Here is a 17,139-nt window from a genome sequence, read left to right as displayed (position 1 = left end):
TCTTAAAAAAGAGAGAAAAAAAAAATATTTCAAAAGATGCAAGAAGCGTAGTTTTTGACAGATCCTCGATAGATGTCACTCTAAGTCGGCCGCTATATTGATCAAGTTAGATTTTCTAAGGACGCACGTTGATAAGATCTCAGTGTTTGTCGATTGTATGAGAAATTTACTCACGATATCAACATATCTGTCGGTGTGATTTTTGTGGAGTTTACCGCGCGCCATACGTAATATCTTAATTTTTCGCCTATGACGTCATTTGTGAATTACACAAGCGTCACCGCTCAGTCTGTTGTGGAAAATTTCGTCGAATATATGGCAGCGTCGAGCGAACACTGTTTTTCCTAATAAACACCGAAAACAATCTCGATATCGGAGTGCATCGTGTTCACCAGCGGATACCCTGTTAACCACGATATTATCGTCGAAGAATCCTTGTTCGTACTGAAAGTGAGCAATTTCGCTCTGTCTGCCTTTTATCGCGATCCTCGCGAGTCTATATCTATTTGTTGTGTGTTAAGCGATTGTAACCGTATTGTTGAGCAGTCTTTCTTTTGTTTTATCTTCTTGAAAAATTATTTGCGATAAATTTCAACAGTTGCACGAGTAGTTTCTACGTTTTTTTTTTTTTAGAAATGACAACTCGCTTCCCCGCGACATAAGTTGGTAAATTCGATTCGAGTTTTTGTCGTCATCGAGTGGCTCGCTTCAGTTAAATTACGACAGCAGTTAAATTGTATTTTCATCGGAAGTTGTTTAATAATTTTGTGTTCCATGTAAAGGAAATTATACATTTTGACTACGGTTTGATGTTTATAATTACTGACGTGAACTTTCATCAATAATTTTATTTATCTCAAGCTCCTTGTTTTCTTTGTTTTTATCTTTGTGGAGGTTGATAGAAATTTATTCAACATTGCTTACCGTTTATTTTTGGAAATCTCGTGAAATGAATTTTGTTATTGATATATGATATTTCATATGGGTATTATTTCACATATATATATTTTATTATGAGTAAATAAGAGAACAATGATTTTACAGATATAGTTACAGTGTTTGGAAGTTATTCGACTATTTGCTGTGATGTCGATGCAACAGTTCTGTTTGCGGTGGAACAATCATCAACCAAATTTTATTTCGGTGTTTTCGAATTTGTTGAACAATGAGACTTTGGTGGATGTGACATTAGCTGCCGAAGGCAGACACCTTCAGGCACACAAAGTTGTTCTGTCTGCATGCAGCACATATTTTCAATCATTGTTTACTGTGAATCCATGTCAACATCCAATCGTCATATTAAAGGATGTAAAATTCTCTGACTTAAAAATCATGGTTGACTTTATGTACTATGGTGAAGTAAACATATCACAGGATCAGTTACCATCTATCATAAAGGTATTTTGAAACATTTCAGAATTTATTTTGGTATCTTTTATATTTATTACAGTAGTAATAATGTAATTTGATATAATTTTCCTTGCATTTTTTTTTATAGACCGCAGAGAGTTTAAAAATAAAAGGACTCGCAGAAATGCACAGTGCTTCTTTAACCAAGTGGCCAAGTGGTAGTAGTGAACCTGGAGGAGGAGATCGTGGGGAATCTTGTTCACCTAGCCCTTCTCCATTATCACCATCCTTTCGTAGAAAGAGATTAAGGAAATCATCAACAGGATCAACATCTGGATCTGGCGAGAAACCTGAAGAAATGAATGAAATTACTTTAGTTGCCACTAATATTATAAAACCAGAACCGTTGATAGTTTCACAAGAAGGTAGCGAAAGTCTAAGAAGACCTGTTAATGCTAGTACTGAATCTCAAGGAAGTATTGACGAAGATCAAATATCGATCGTAAGTACATTTGTTTAACATATTTATTGCAATGCGTATTTATATAGACTTTCCGTTCACGTCACTTATGTCCCCACTTCTTATAAGCGCCACGAAATACAAAGCAAAGATGGAAGCGCACGACAAACTAGACGACAATGCAAAAAATGCTATGAAGAAAATGTGAAGAAATTTGGTCGAGAATTTGCAAAAAATCGCACAAAAAAAGTAACCACATTCTGTGGAGATTGTACTAGTAACCCTTATTATTGCTTGCCTTGTTTTAATGCGGTTCATCGCAATATGCCCATGTAATCATTTAAAAATTGTTCATGAATAAAACAGAGTTACATTGTCTACCAATGCACCTTGTTTATTATGCTTTCTTAGTACTATTAAAAACTAATATTAATCTTAGGAATGTATAAGTAACTATGTGTTATACATATTTTAAAATAATTTAAAGAATCTCTGGTCTTCGGAGACGTAAATGGAAAGCTCAGTGACGATTACCGGTGATCGTCATGGTATTGAATGTGTTAAATATTACTATTCTTAAAGTATTTATATATAAAAAGAATATAAAATATTATGTTTATTAATTGATATATTGATATTATAGTTAATTTTTATATAACGTATTAAAACATAAAACTGTCATTCATTTCAGATGAGTAACATGGAGAATAGTTCGGCAACGACTCCCGCACAAAGTGATGGCTCAATACAAGATGTGAGTCAACAGTCAGGAGGAAATGTTGCACAGAGTACAGTTTCTTCACAACCACCCGCACATCAAGGTAAGTAACTTTCCTTAATGTGTGCAATTAGTTTGAAAATATTTTAGGATATTTGATATAGATTTGTATATTTAAATCTTTATAACATATGTTGTAAAATAATATAAGAAGGAACTTTAACAGTTCCAAATATATTCAATAAAAAAATACTTGAAGTTTACGTTTTATCATAAGCGGTAATTCTAAAAAATATTAGGAATAGTTTTTGTATATACAATATAAGTAGAATATATGATATAGATTATTTTAATTAATTACATGTAAAGATATATATCTTAAAAATTAAGGCCATTATTAATAATTAGATTTTACAGATTGTCCGAAAGAAAGATTGCTTATATTTCAAATACTGTTTCAATTTGTACCAAATATGTACATATATTTGGTAACTCTGTTCTTTATTTATGCACAAGCGGCAATAATTCAATTTTAAATATGCATGATGTATCTGTCTCTCGCACAAATATCTTAGTAGTTTAGTAGTGAAACACAATCTATAGCGAACATGGTGGGTATCGAAATTGCATGCGAACAAATGATACACACATTATATGCTGGCACAGATGCGTTTAAATGTACTGCACAAGGAAAATCAACAGACGTTTGACATGAAAATAGAGCGAAAGTTGAGAGGAAAAAAAAATCATAATTAGTAGTGCAAATTTCTATAAGGCTAGTCTCATTCATGAAATTCATCATGGTACACAGATACATAGCACACAATGTATAATGTTCTTTTAGAGGACAGTAAAATCGGGCCTTAAACATTGTTGAGTGTGTATGTGTGCCTTACTCTGTCCTTTAATTCATGTAATAAAAAGCTGGACACATTTTCCTATATCAAAAATATGTATGACAAATGTGCTTTAAAATGTATCTGTGCCATGCCACGATATTTTATTCTTAATATTCCCATATATATACCATTATTTCCACACAAATTTTTACAAATATATTTCCATTCTTTTCTGCTTACAGCTTAGCATCTTTATTTTATTTTCCTACACACATAGTAGCATAAAGCAATACGTTTCATTTCAATTAGATATCTTCTTCCGATTCTATAGTCTAATTACTACGATTAAGCCAATTATTGCCGAATTGCCTATTTTATTTGTTATTATCATACGAACACATTACCGCTACCAGGTTTCGATATATTTATATCTATCTATCTATCTATATATATATATATTTTTTAGAATATATGTATATATATATGTAAACAATACATTTTTAATAATCACGATTTTATTATACTACACAAATATTTAATTTCTTTTTGCCTATTAAAGATCCTTATCTATTCGATTTCTAAATATTCCATTTGAAAAGGCAACACACGTCTCATAAGTATTATATATAATATATACATATAATATATTATATATATTATATATATTATATATATTATATATATAATTATATGTATATATATATATTATATATATATAATATACACCTATAATTAGTATTTGTCTTTGCGCCAATATGAAAACATACATACTGCCATTAACGAAATAATATTCCTGTGCTCTGACCAAAGTATGAACCGGTCTGTTCCACAGGATTGCAATGGACTATTATGGAGCATACATATCCACGTTTCGCTCTGTCCTCGTGTCAAACGAATCTGTCGATCCAAGCGTCATCAGCTTTTACCACGCCCGAAATAACAGCTTCTTCGACCATCAGCGATCAGTACTCTGGTACCAGCACGACTGGTTCCAGTTGCGCCCTGACGAATTATCCGAACTCCTCGCACGGGACATTGCAGCACGCATCGTCGAGCGGCCCATCACCGTCGGCACAGTGCCCAAGTAACTGCCAGAGTCCTTGCGCCAGTCCGCAGACCGCAATTAAAAGGAAACGATCGACAAATCCGCAGGCAGACGAGAATTTTATCAGGGCATTAGACGCCGTTCGATACGGCGGTATAGGTTTTTGTAAAGCAGCCAGGATGTTCGGCGTGAACAATCGAACACTTTGGCTGGAATACAAAAAGCGTGGTTACCCGAACAATCGACCGAGCTTGAAATCGAGGGTCAAGCAAGAAGTGAATTCCTCACCACCGCCAGCCCCGTCGGGGCAGCCGGTTAATTCACAGAGTCCTACGCCCATGGGCCCTCCCACCACCCCACACAGTACACACAATACCCACAGCACGCATACCATGCTAACCACTCATAGTCCTCATACGATGTTAAGTGGTTACATCGATAGCAGGCATACGGATTACGTATTGCCCAGCACTACAATGCCAATCAATTTACACGGCGTTAACTACAACGCGATGTGAGCCACTGGCTATGACACGCCGATACCAACGGTCACTTGTATAGACGAGCTTGAAAAGTATTAAATACCGAACAAGCGTGTGGAGGAAGAATTTTAGATCGGCAATACTCATCTGAAAGAGAATGCGTATTCTCTCGTTAAATGAAGAGAAACGATACAGTTTTAGATATTTTCTTTGCCTAGTTATAGAATATTATATATAAAAGTGCTTTTCGACTAACGCAATGATCTCGAACAACTGGAAATGTCAGTATATCATAGTTTATACTACTACAGATTTTTTACATTATGGATACATGTATATTATAATGGAAAATGTCGTCGCTGAAGCTCGTTAACTTGTAATTCTTAACGATTGTACATATTTCTTCTATAGTCTATAAAATTAGACTATCCTAGAAAGAAGCGGAAATCTTGTCACTGTTTTGAAAAAACAGGATCGTGTAGGAGTTAAATAAATAATTTCATCGGATACTCGTTGGAATCAATTAGAATAATAAATTGTGAGTGAACGAGTTCAGAGTGGACGACAGCAACACTTTTTCGTCAAGCACCAGAAGTTCCGGCGAAGGGTAAAGAAAAAAGAAAACAAATTCTGGAACAGGTTCCTTTAGTTTAAATTGTATCTTTTGAAATCTGAATTATACACAAATGTGATAGAGCAGGAACGACCATACGTTGAAAGCATATACTTGCTTGTTTGTAATTTCAGATATTTATAGGCGAACTATCGAAGATTTATTAATTTCACGTTTTTATCGATGCATGATCGGTCTTCACACGAATATCGATATAATCTAAAGTTGGTGGAATAATCTTACGCAGACACGTCGGAATTATTTCGATTTTTATCAACTTTAGCCTGTAACATGCCGCGAAATTTTTGTACATAGTGAATAAAAGTAGCGATAGTGAAACATAGATCAAGAATATATTATGTGTATTTGCACATAAAAAAACACGTAGCTAATACATCTACGGAATTAACGACTTATCTATGAGCGAGAAGTGAAACGCAATGCGTCGTCAATACATGTATTACGATTAATTTGCAGTCGTTGAAACAGAGCATACATTTTCTGACGAATCATAATTATCTGTAAAGAATATCTAAACTCGTTTATATTTTTTGTAACGAGTATGACAGCTTTTGTGAGGGTTGCACTGTTTAAAGGAATTTGTTCAAAATTTTCGACGGATTATTCCGCGTAAAAAATTCTATTATACAGGGTGTTTCATAAAATACATAATTGTAAGATCAATTCATTATGAAGTAAAGAAAATGTCTGTGAATCCTGGTGATTCAGTCAAAAAAGTAGTTTACCGCTGTATCTGCGATATCATGTAACATTTAATTCAAATATAATTCACGTTGTTTTTGCAATACTGTAATGTCACGATAATTGCCAGAAAATCAGGTGACACGGCCTGCAATTATCGTTTATTTACGGAACTTGATCCTAAGTATAGATATGGATGCGTTGTTTTGTCGAATGTAGAGGACGATAATGCGAGTAACAGAAGAAGAAAAGAAAAAAGAAAGAAACATATCTATTGGTTATATTACATAATACTAGCGCAACGATGAAATATTTTTATCTTTAACTTTTTATGAATAAAACTTATCAATTATCAGGTTTTTCTGACTGAAATAAGATCAAACACGATACAATTTGAAACATATTTATTTATTTAATGGCGTTAACTTATATTTTTTCACGCATTAAATACCTATAAAAAAAAGATTTTAAATATATCGTATATCTTTTCTTAAATTCACGTTAGTAAAAATTCGATTTTCAAAAAATTGTTAAACTAGTATTGTCTCGTGGATATTTGAATTCGGATCAAGTCATATTACACTTAGTCGTCCAACTTAGCGTTATGTGTCAAAGAGAACATCAGGACCTGTTGAGGAAGGTTATCGCCCCCAGTAGTGGGGATGACTTTCATGCAATTGGGAGGAACATCGCGTCTGGTAATCATTAAAACGTTGCTGTATATCGAATGAGACATTTTATAGCACACCCTGTACATAGAGGCAGCAGGCTACAGGGTATAGTAGCACGATTATTAGCGTGCAGGATCACTTTAGTACAAATACTGTGAAGTTCTTGCACTGTCTTTCGTTTTGACCGAAAATCAGGTAATTTTTTAACGTATTCGAATTGTTCTTCGATATTTACGAAGGATTAAATGTACAATTTAATCTTTTTCAATTTCATCAAAATTCATCGCAATGTTCATTGGTGAATTATCCGTTTCCTTTTTTTTTTTTTTTTAAGTATGTAATTAATATCAATATGTATATTATTTACATATATAGTTCCGATTGATTTAGGATGTTGTAGCCTATAAGCGCTAATTAAGTGCAATATCCGCGGGAACAAACGTTTTCCTCATTAACTCGTTGATCTGTTAACGTACAATTACACGTATAACCTACAGAGCAAAAGAAAGGAGTAAGGGAATACAACAAAGTAATGCATGTATTGAAAAATAGATATGTACGATGTGACAACTTATCATTGATGGTTCGAGAATTCTTTCAATTTTCTTGGACAAATGATTTTAGTTAATGTTAATATTCGATTTTTTAATTCCTTTTACTACGAAAACTTACGATATTTTTCAAAATAGACAAAGATTAAAGTTTCTCTACAAAATTAATTGTATAATAATTTTCCTCATTTTATGATTAAATAGGAAGAGAGAATGATCTGTAAGTGTTCCATTGAAGCGAAAAAATATTATATTACGACGCTAGAATTAAAACGAATACTATCTTCTTGTTTAGCATTTAAATAGACGCGAATGAATTTTAACGACAATGTACATAATATAATTTTTTTGTTTATTTGTACGAACGAGTACTATCACTCATTCTTGCGTACTTGGCATTTAATAGAGTTGGAGATTCATGTTTTTAACTCGTACATGAACTAAATAACGAAAGATTTGCAAAAGATTTGCAAATTTTTGTTCCTCTGTCTTCGTTTCTATAAATTAGACTAATAATGAAAATATCAATTCATAAAGTAATTGCATTGTAAAATAGTTGAATTGTAAAATGTACGTAGGAATCGAAATTTTTTTCCAAAATTTTTACATCGATGACATGAAATCTCAATGAAATCCTTTTATTAGAAAATAATTGATTACTCGAGATAATCGACTAATCATTTCTGGCGAAAATCGAGCGCGTTTCGCTGTTCCCTGTTTTCGTTCCGAACGTCTGTACAAAACGATAGATGAATATAGAATGTTAAAGAAATGTTGATCGTAATGTACACTATCTTAAACATTGATACTTCGTAAAAAAAAAAGAAAAACAGAATAAATAAGTGAGGTGTAAAAAAAGCAACTAGTTTAAAATCGGTACCGAATTTTATATGCAGAGGGTCGAGTTTTGATGTGTCAATGTTATTGTATAACGCCTTTAATAAATCACGTGAAGGAAGAATGAATTAAAAATTGTTTCTGGCCAGGCTTACGACTCTGTTCACGTAAGAAATCCGTTTTTTTAGATCTTTATTTATGTAGCGATTTTCCTGTATAAAAAATAAACTTTTTTATTTAAGAACCACCACCTAACTCTTTCAGCAGGAAATATCTGTGCCCGCATATTAATGAAATTTTGTCGTTTGCATACACGAAGAGCACGTTTTAACCACTATCACCTAATTGTGAGTGTTCAGTAGTTTTAGTATTATAGTCTGTTCAAAATTAATTTAATTACTCATGGTCATTGAGTTCTCTCATTCCTCTCACGATCTTGTATATCGTTTATGTACAACTTTATTGATAAATAATATTTATTAGTTTCTATATTTGCAGCAAAGTTGTATATATCTAGAAATCAAATTCCATGAAATTTGCTTTACACAATAAATTTTACCGTACGTTTTGTCAAACTGTTTATAAAATATATTCGAAACACAAAACATCGAGTCTTTCTTATCTATTTTATTTTAATTAGACTATCCTATGCAAGAAGTTAGATAATAAAATTATAATTATGATGAACAAACTATAGTATTCACCCAATTACTAATTACTAAATAAATAAATCGCCACAATTACCGCATTTAATAAATTATCCCCTTCTCCGCGTATAAAACACTATCGACGCTTTAAAAAAAAGAAATTGTGTTTTAAATGTCCATTTTCATCCATGTCACTTCTAATCTCAACTTCTAACATCGTTTCCCTTTTCGTTCCAGTAGTCTGTAAGCAGGTAGGTCCGAAGAGGTGTCGTCTGTTGCGTCAGCCCCGAGTGAAGAAGGAATCGAATCATTTGTCGCCAGACAGCGAGACATCTTCACCTCATATCGTCTCGTCTTCTGTCTATATGACGGCGCCGACGTTGAACCTGCCACAGACGTCGAGGAGCTGGGAGGAAACGAGAATCTCGTCGCCACCGCAACCGATTCTGGTGAACCAGCCTAGTCTGTTGACGGTGACCACCTCGACGAACCTGTTGACCGTGCCTCAGCCATCCTATTTGATGAAGCAACACTCTCATCCGCTCTTGTCTAGTCAGCAACAATCCAGCAGTGGGAATTACTGGATACACAGGCAACACTCGAACCCAGAGTTCCCCAGGAGGACCACCAGTCCATCGATCGTTGTGGAACCGGCGCCTGTTGTTAAAACGGAAGAGGAAATCAAAGAGGAACCAACTATCGCTACAACTACTACGGAGACTACCGCAGGGTCCACATCATCTGGCTTGAGGGTGAAAACCACAGAACTTAGGCGGAGTTCCTCATCTCCACAAGTATGATATATTTATTAGTGTTGTTCAAAGTATAATACGTACTTGATACGTTGCTTAGCGAGCGGAACAAATTTCTCTGTAAGTTAGATTCCCTTAGTTTTGCTTATAGAGCTATGAAGCATAAACATTGGCAGTTCAGTTGTTAGGTGATAGCATTAGGATTTAGACGTTAGATGATACAGACGATCAATGATATTGTTGATATTTCAAGATTCTCAACGAAAATGTAGTTTGTCAATAAATATTGACGATATTGTATTGACGACATGTATCGATCCTTTCAATTGAGAAGCTTGAAATATTAATGATATATGTTGATCGTTCGAGGGCATCCTAAGGTTGCGACGTTTAGGTAGAAAGAATTTGGTAAGACTATGGCTTATTAAACGAAGAGGACTTGTATAAATAGTTTCCAGAAAGATATTTTATTTATACTGCGAAGTATTTTCTGAGAAGATACTTTGGTTACTTTTAGATGGAGATTTGTAATGTTTATTTATTTGTATTTATTTTATTCTATTTTTGCCATATTAATGTATTGAGTTATTAAAAAATTGGACCTCCTTGGTACGTATATGTATGATTTATGGCTTAAGTGAAAAAAAACTTTAGTTCAAATAGAAACTCTTCATTTACATGTTCCGAGGTGATGATTTTCATTGCGTTCCAGGCGTCTATAAACAAAACGTTAGAGCAATTATGAACCTAATCGATAAAAAAGTATAAATTTGTTACAGACGACGGGCAGGGAGTCTCGAGAGAATACAGGAGACCTACGATTTGGTCATTGTCCAGTGTTACGGCCAGGGCCAGCTCTGGGTTGCAAGCACTGCTGGAACACGATAGACGCCCACGGGAGGACACTTCGAAGGAAAACGAAGTATCATTGTCCGGAATGTCAAGCCAACCTCTGCATCGTTCCCTGTTTCCAAGACTACCACGAGCAACGACGAGAGTTGAAGCTGAAACCTTTGCCGAAAACCAGTTCAGTTTAACGCGTTTATGTCTGTAAATTCGGGTTTTCGAATGGTACACGTCAATTTTGAATGTGTGTCTTTTAACAAGAATCACAAATTGAATAAGAATTCTTCGATTTGTGATTCACAATCACCGAATTAAGTTTTGTCCCTTTGTCGAGGTTCAGTTATGTCATTGTATTCAGTTATGTCATTTGTGAACCTTGACGATGGACGTACCATGGGAAGTTCACTATTGAAAGTTTAAAAGAACCTGAAGGACCTGGAATGACAAGTCATTTTTGCCCACTGTTTTGTGCATTATCGTTTGCCTTGTCAGACGATATTTGAAGATGAAAGCAAAGAAGAAGAATTGAAAACGAAAGTTCCTAAGGATATTATTAGAACGACACGAGCAGTTATAAATTAATTAGGCACGAAGGATCGAGAGTTTTGATAATCATTTGTGCTATTAGATATTAAAAGGAATGGGATGTTATTTAAGATTCTCTGATTTATTTTCAACTTATTTTCAATAGGAAAAATAAGCTCTAATCCAATTTCTAAGTGAAATTGAATTTATGTCTCTTGTTACTGGCTTCAGAAATTTTATGCATAATTTTCAACTGAGAAATACATGTATTAATAGTTCAACTGTTCTATCTAATCTAGAACAATTTTTATTACTGGTGATAGACATTTGAAGGAACTAATTTTCTAAAAAAGAAGAAAGTCCACGTTTCCTTATCAATCATATAATTAAAGAAACTATTTTTCCTGGGCAATTTGACACACAGGCAGATACGATGGAAGTCTTCACTAGGATAATGAAACATTAATTCTGAATTTTTGTAACTTGCTGCATACTAAGAACATACAAGGAAAAAATAGATTCTACTTGATATGTAGAAATAATACTTAATCGACGTGCACTTAATTAAATCCAATTAACAGGGATTAAACTGAGACTTGATCAGATCAATAGTTAAATACCCCATAAAGTCCAATTAATTTTAACTTGAACACATCCCAATCCAACTTGAATACAAAGAACTTAACCGTGGGCTTATGGGATCCAGCAAAGAAAAAGTCAAGCTTAACTCATTGAAGATCAAGCCAAGCTACCTGAATTTTAATTTGAGCTATCACAAACACACGTGCAGCTCTACAAATCTCAACCCACACGGTTTATTCGATTCGACATTAAGTCCCAAATCATTTGAGATTTACTTAATTAATCCAAATCTAAATTTCTCCTTTAACAGACCAGAAAATTGACGATCGAAGTAGATTGTCATTTGGAAAGAACAACATCGTCCAATGATCGCTCCTGCAATGACGCACGTGTTGCGTCATCGAAAGACTCTATCTACTGACAACGTTCGTCCACAGATCTCTTAATTAAAAATTGTATTGCTCGTTTCACGACATGCGTCTAAGAATTTCCTCAGGAAGTAAACAGAGTGTGTTTGGACGGAAGATATCTGCGAGGCTTGGAACAGCAGGAGACGCGGCTTTGACGACGCCGAGCGTCGCAAATATTAACACGAAGAGACGATAGTTTTACGTCCGGGAATTGAAACGAAGCCACGGTAGAATCCCATTACAGCAGCATCCTGCTTTTTCTCCAAGAATATCCAGGTATTTTCCTATCCTTTTTCTCCTCGTCTTTGTACTCTGTCGTACCTTCTTCATTGCATCAGAAATTGTCCTCTACTGTGTCTCGTGCGAAAGAGAAACGCCTGGGTATAATTCTGAATTATACGTTAAATTATAATTGTGTAATTTATACCATATCGTGTATAATTAATCTAAGAGATGAGTTTCAAGGACAACAGTTGTTTGCTATTCAACTATACGTTAATTGTCGTTCTTTTGTGAACTCGAGAGAAACCCGACGTCGTTCTCTTAGAACTTCTAATTTGATTAGACGTGTACAGGCTGTTTCATATAAGCAGAACGAATCACATAGATTTTTCGAAGGGGGAGGAAATATTGCGAAGTAAGAATCGAACGACTTTTATATAAAGTTCTCGTTATTTGAAACACTCTGTATTTTTGCATGAATACTCACTGCTGTAGCCTGTTTATGAGCAACCGGTTACTCAAGGCCGTCTGACCATGCCGAATATTCAATTAAATATACAATCAATTAATTGTATTGCCTCCTTCTTATTTAAAATACGAGAGAAAAAGAGCAAATTTTGAAACAGAATAGACATTTGTATAATTATTTGGATATACATATACATACAAATATAAATGTTATATATATATATATATATATATATATATATATAATTTGCAATACAAATACTTGTAAAAACAAGTAAATAAAACACGAGTACTTAAAAAAGGCAAGCAAATAAAAATACAGATACCATTTGCTTACTCTATTTAAAAATTATATACTGATTTTAATAAAAATTGTATGCTGTAATGACTATGGGACCTGAATAGATAAACAGGCTACAGCTTGTTTCTACCAATTAATTTATTCTTGGTCGTGTAAATAACTTGATGGCTTAAATGTACATATGTACTTTTGTCGACTTCCGGTTCCAAGGGAACTTCATACATTGATATTTGCGAAACAGTCGGATCTGATCGTTTTGATATTAAAGGGAGCTCTGCGTGCTGACTACCGTGTCGCAGATCTCCAACGAGCCTTCGTTTCCAGTGAAACGTGTATTTTCTGCATTTATTCGAAGAACTTTTTGTAGGATAACAAAACGTAAGAATCGATTGGTTGCATCGACAAAAAGCAACGGAATCTTCGTATTCGTCGAGAGAAAATGAAAAACGCGAGAGGAAGAAACAAAGAGTATAGTTTTCTACGAACGAACGAGAGGAAGGAGTCGTGTCTTTAAAACCTTTTAACCTTTGCTGAAAATGAAATATTTTGCAGCCGTTTGCAGAAGTTCTATTATATTAGATACATATAATATGTATAGAGATATATTTGTTACAAAATGAAAGACGCGGCACGTGACTTTGTGTTGTCGCTAAAGAAACGTGCATAAAATAAGAGTGTGCGCGCGTGTGTGCATCGTATGCAATTTTGTCCGGAAAAAACGAATATTTTCGTTTCGATGTACGAGAATGAGTGCGTTAAGTTTGTTTTAAGAAAGACACTGTAATATAAATTGGAGAACGGATATCCAGGAAATATCTCGTTCTTCCGTTTGGAAGAATCTTTTTTGTTTTCAATGGATACACCCTGTCGCTTGTTAAGACAGAAAGAAAGAGCTTGGTACAAGAGAAAATGTATTTTTCAGCCTGTTTAAGGATGCGTTACGATATTCTACATTCTGCAATCACAAAGATGTCTCGCGCACTATACAAAGTAAAATATAAGACGTCAGAGAATGTAGCATACGTGCAATATATTTTTTCTCGGCATCACGAGTATATTATGCGCAGTTGTATCGATTAAGTATATTTTATGTAAAACTAGTGACGTAAGTTCGTAAGTTCAAATAAAAAGAATGTGATCCAACATGGCTATAGTGACAGTTACGGAAACGTATCGTCGTCTTTTCTGTTTATTTCGAAGATATGATCGTGATACGGTTTCGAGACAGGATTAAGTTCTGGTATCTTTTTTATTCTTTCATCTGGATGCAAATTAAACGAATAGATTTGCATATGTATGTTTATTAATGGATCTTTAATGGACTTTTTTGTACGACTTCCAAGGAAATGAATTCACTTTCGAGATTATACAAAGATCAGTCAGTAATTTGGTTCATTGCACGAGTTAAAGCTTAAAGTTCTGAGATTACCGAGCATTCGAAACTTGGAAAACTCCCTGGAAGTTTTCGCAAAGTACCCAAGATCACGAAACAGAAATTTTTCGAATTGCACAATTTCGACCAAACGTTTGGAAAAAACGAAACACAATCGCACACTTATCCATTTTCATCCTTCTGCGAGTTGAAGATCGACGTACTTCCAAGACACCAAGCATTCAAAAATTCAAGAAAATCGAGTCTCCATAGGAGTCTAGAAAATTCTACAAATTTTTAAGACTGTCAAACATAAGTTTTCTAAAATTGCAACTTTCGCTATACTTTCGTCCAATAACCACGCACTCGTACATTAACACAACGTGTGATCTGAAGCCACCGTTGATCGTGTTCTCGTCTTGTAAACCAGTAGCCACCTTTTTACAAAGGCTACCAAACGTAAATTCTCCAAAGCTGCAACTATCTACTCAAATTAATTTAATTACCAGCAACAAGTCTCTTACGACGATGAAAATTAGGCAGATTTCACCGACTAGAAAATTTCTAAAAACGAATGGCTCAATAAAAACGCAATAAAACGTAAACATAACACAATATAATGTTTTGCAAAATCGAATGTCACGGTGCGATATATTTCGATCTGTCGCGGTTCCGGGGCTAAAATATATCAAATTTACGTGACAGTGAATGCGTTAATGCGCGAGTTTCATCTTGCACAAACGTGTTAGTTTTCTTTCCTGCGATATCGTATCGCTGATACATCAATAACTATGCGAAGGGACATTTTTTCCATGGGCTGGTCCGCAGGGTCAGCCAGTTCGTTTCTTCCCTCGCAAGCTGACGCCAGAGGAGAGACTCCCTAAAGCGTAACACGACGGAAGAGAGGACCGTCATCTTGGATCCCCCAAAAGCCACGGTGATATTGTACGTGCAGCCGCTACCCTGTCGACAGCTGGCTCCCTCGTCCCGTTTCCTACAGCAAAGGATATAACGCCACGTTTCGATCCTGCTTCGGACGAAAAGTCACGGATTAATCGTTTTGCACCCTTCGCTCGCGTCGACCTTGCAGCGAGCCGAACTTTGGGGCTGAACCTGATCTCGTTAGGGTGACGTTTAAATCACATTATGCAGACTGATCGGTTTACCAGTCGGTGGAACAGAGATATCATCGGATCAAGATGCTTGTCTGATGTGTTTAGATTTATTGTTCATTTGTTGCTTGATAGGTTTTGGATCTTTTGAACGTTTTGGTAGAGGTGGATGATCTTCTAAGTTGATCATGTGTATAGAATGTTACAGAAGATTGGTTTATCGGTCGAAAAAGAGCGATTACATTAAGACATTCCTTTCTGTGTTGAGATTTAAATATTGGTATATGATATGGGTATCCATTTTATTCATTTTAGAAGTTGTCCTTCTATGGTCATTTATCGTCTTAATCGATTAGCCTCATAGCTTTCTTCGTTAGAGCAATTCCATTACATTTGTATCTAACTCATCCTATCAGCCGCTTAACGCAACGTTTCTATATCCACATATAGTGTTCGTCTACTAATGAATAGCGTCGTTCTTTTTCGGACACTTCTATAACTGTTTTTAATTTAATTTGTTTAATTTGATTAATTTAATTATTCATCAAAATTCCATACACTTACTGACGTACATTTTTAGGAATTCTAATGACTCTTTATAAAATATTAGGTTGTGCCAGAAGCTTCTTTCGTTTTGTAAGGAAATAATAAATGCACAGCATTTTTCGTTTTATATTATTTTATCGAATTACGTATAATCCGTTTTATTCCGATAGATAACAAAACATATCGTGCACCTATTATTTTCTTACAAAACGAAAGAACCTTTTGGGACAACCTGATATCTAAATCAAAGTCTCTCCTTCACTTTGCACTACATATTTCTTCACACTAGTTTCATCCCAATTGCTACAAATTTTACGCTTTAGTCGTCGATAATTCTAACGTTAACTGAAAAGCTCGATATGAACAAGAAGGTGAAACTTCTCGATCATCGTCTACCTTGGCACAGAATCATTTAGAAGCAGGTGTAAGATCAATCGAACACAACGCAGATCCACGAACACTTAAGTAATCGTAATTTCATCTGTTCTCCCAATGGTCGTCCTTCAATTTGCGATTGTCCCCAAAATTTGGAAAAAATCACTCGTTCGGTAATCCCGGATTATTCAACGAGATAGTTTCGTTTTCAGTGGAAGAGAATTGAGTTTGAGAACCGTCGTGGGGTGCTGTGAACGCGCATGTCACACTCGCGGGGGTGGAATAGCAAGAGTACCGAGGGCGGAGCCATAAAACAAGCCTCATGGCTACGCGTTCCCTCTTTCGTCGTTCCTCGAACGATAACCTTTAACCTTATCCCGGTCGACTGTTAAGTTCGGCTGAACCTTCCGTAGCGATGAAAGTTCATTCGACTTGAAGGTTTCGTGTGCACGCGCTCAAGGATTAATCTGTTAATGGCCGATGTTATGTTAACGCAACATTTTATTTGCAGTTTCTGATTTTTTTTTTTTTTTTTTAGTTAATTTACGTTACTGAATTTTATTTTATTTTAATATGGAAATTGTAAGAGGAGATTTTAAGGATTTGATTAATTTTCTTCGTTTCGGATACTCTTCTTCTTCTACGTAACGCAGGAAGAGAAACATTAGTAATCCCAACATTAATAGTAAGAGAAAAATTAGTATTTTTTTTAT

The 17,139-nt window shown here is 34.9% G+C and overlaps 1 protein-coding gene across 5 annotated transcripts; it reads left to right on the top strand.

The window, feature by feature from the left end:
* Positions 1 to 91: 91 nt before the first annotated feature.
* On the top strand, positions 92 to 14,164 carry LOC132905040 (longitudinals lacking protein, isoforms H/M/V). 5 transcript variants are annotated; one of them, XM_060955965.1, is made up of 6 exons: positions 92 to 450; positions 1,045 to 1,398; positions 1,499 to 1,852; positions 2,502 to 2,631; positions 9,156 to 9,709; positions 10,447 to 14,164. In XM_060955965.1, exons 2-6 carry the CDS (start codon positions 1,087 to 1,089, stop codon positions 10,702 to 10,704), a joined length of 1,608 nt encoding a protein of 535 aa, XP_060811948.1. In that variant the 5' UTR covers positions 92 to 450; positions 1,045 to 1,086; the 3' UTR covers positions 10,705 to 14,164. The 5 variants fall into 5 exon arrangements, with proteins under 5 accessions (XP_060811948.1, XP_060811945.1, XP_060811949.1 ...); XM_060955962.1 differs by having other exon boundaries at positions 9,153 to 9,709; XM_060955963.1 differs by lacking the exon at positions 92 to 450 and adding an exon at positions 503 to 662 and having other exon boundaries at positions 9,153 to 9,709.
* Positions 14,165 to 17,139: the final 2,975 nt, after the last annotated feature.

This window comes from Bombus pascuorum, chromosome 3, assembly GCF_905332965.1.
Source record: "Bombus pascuorum chromosome 3, iyBomPasc1.1, whole genome shotgun sequence".
NCBI lineage: Eukaryota > Metazoa > Arthropoda > Insecta > Hymenoptera > Apidae > Bombus > Bombus pascuorum.
The sequence above is the reverse complement of the archived record's forward strand: the minus strand, read 5'-3'. Positions and strand labels throughout refer to the sequence as shown.

Coding starts and splice junctions, on each gene's coding strand:
- LOC132905040 (XM_060955962.1), top strand. CDS start 1,087: ATGTCGATGCAACAGTTCTGTTTGCGGTGGAACAATCATCAACCAAAT. Junction 1,853..2,501: donor ACGAAGATCAAATATCGATC/GTAAGTACATTT, acceptor CATTCATTTCAG/ATGAGTAACATGGAGAATAG. Junction 9,710..10,446: donor GGAGTTCCTCATCTCCACAA/GTATGATATATT, acceptor AATTTGTTACAG/ACGACGGGCAGGGAGTCTCG.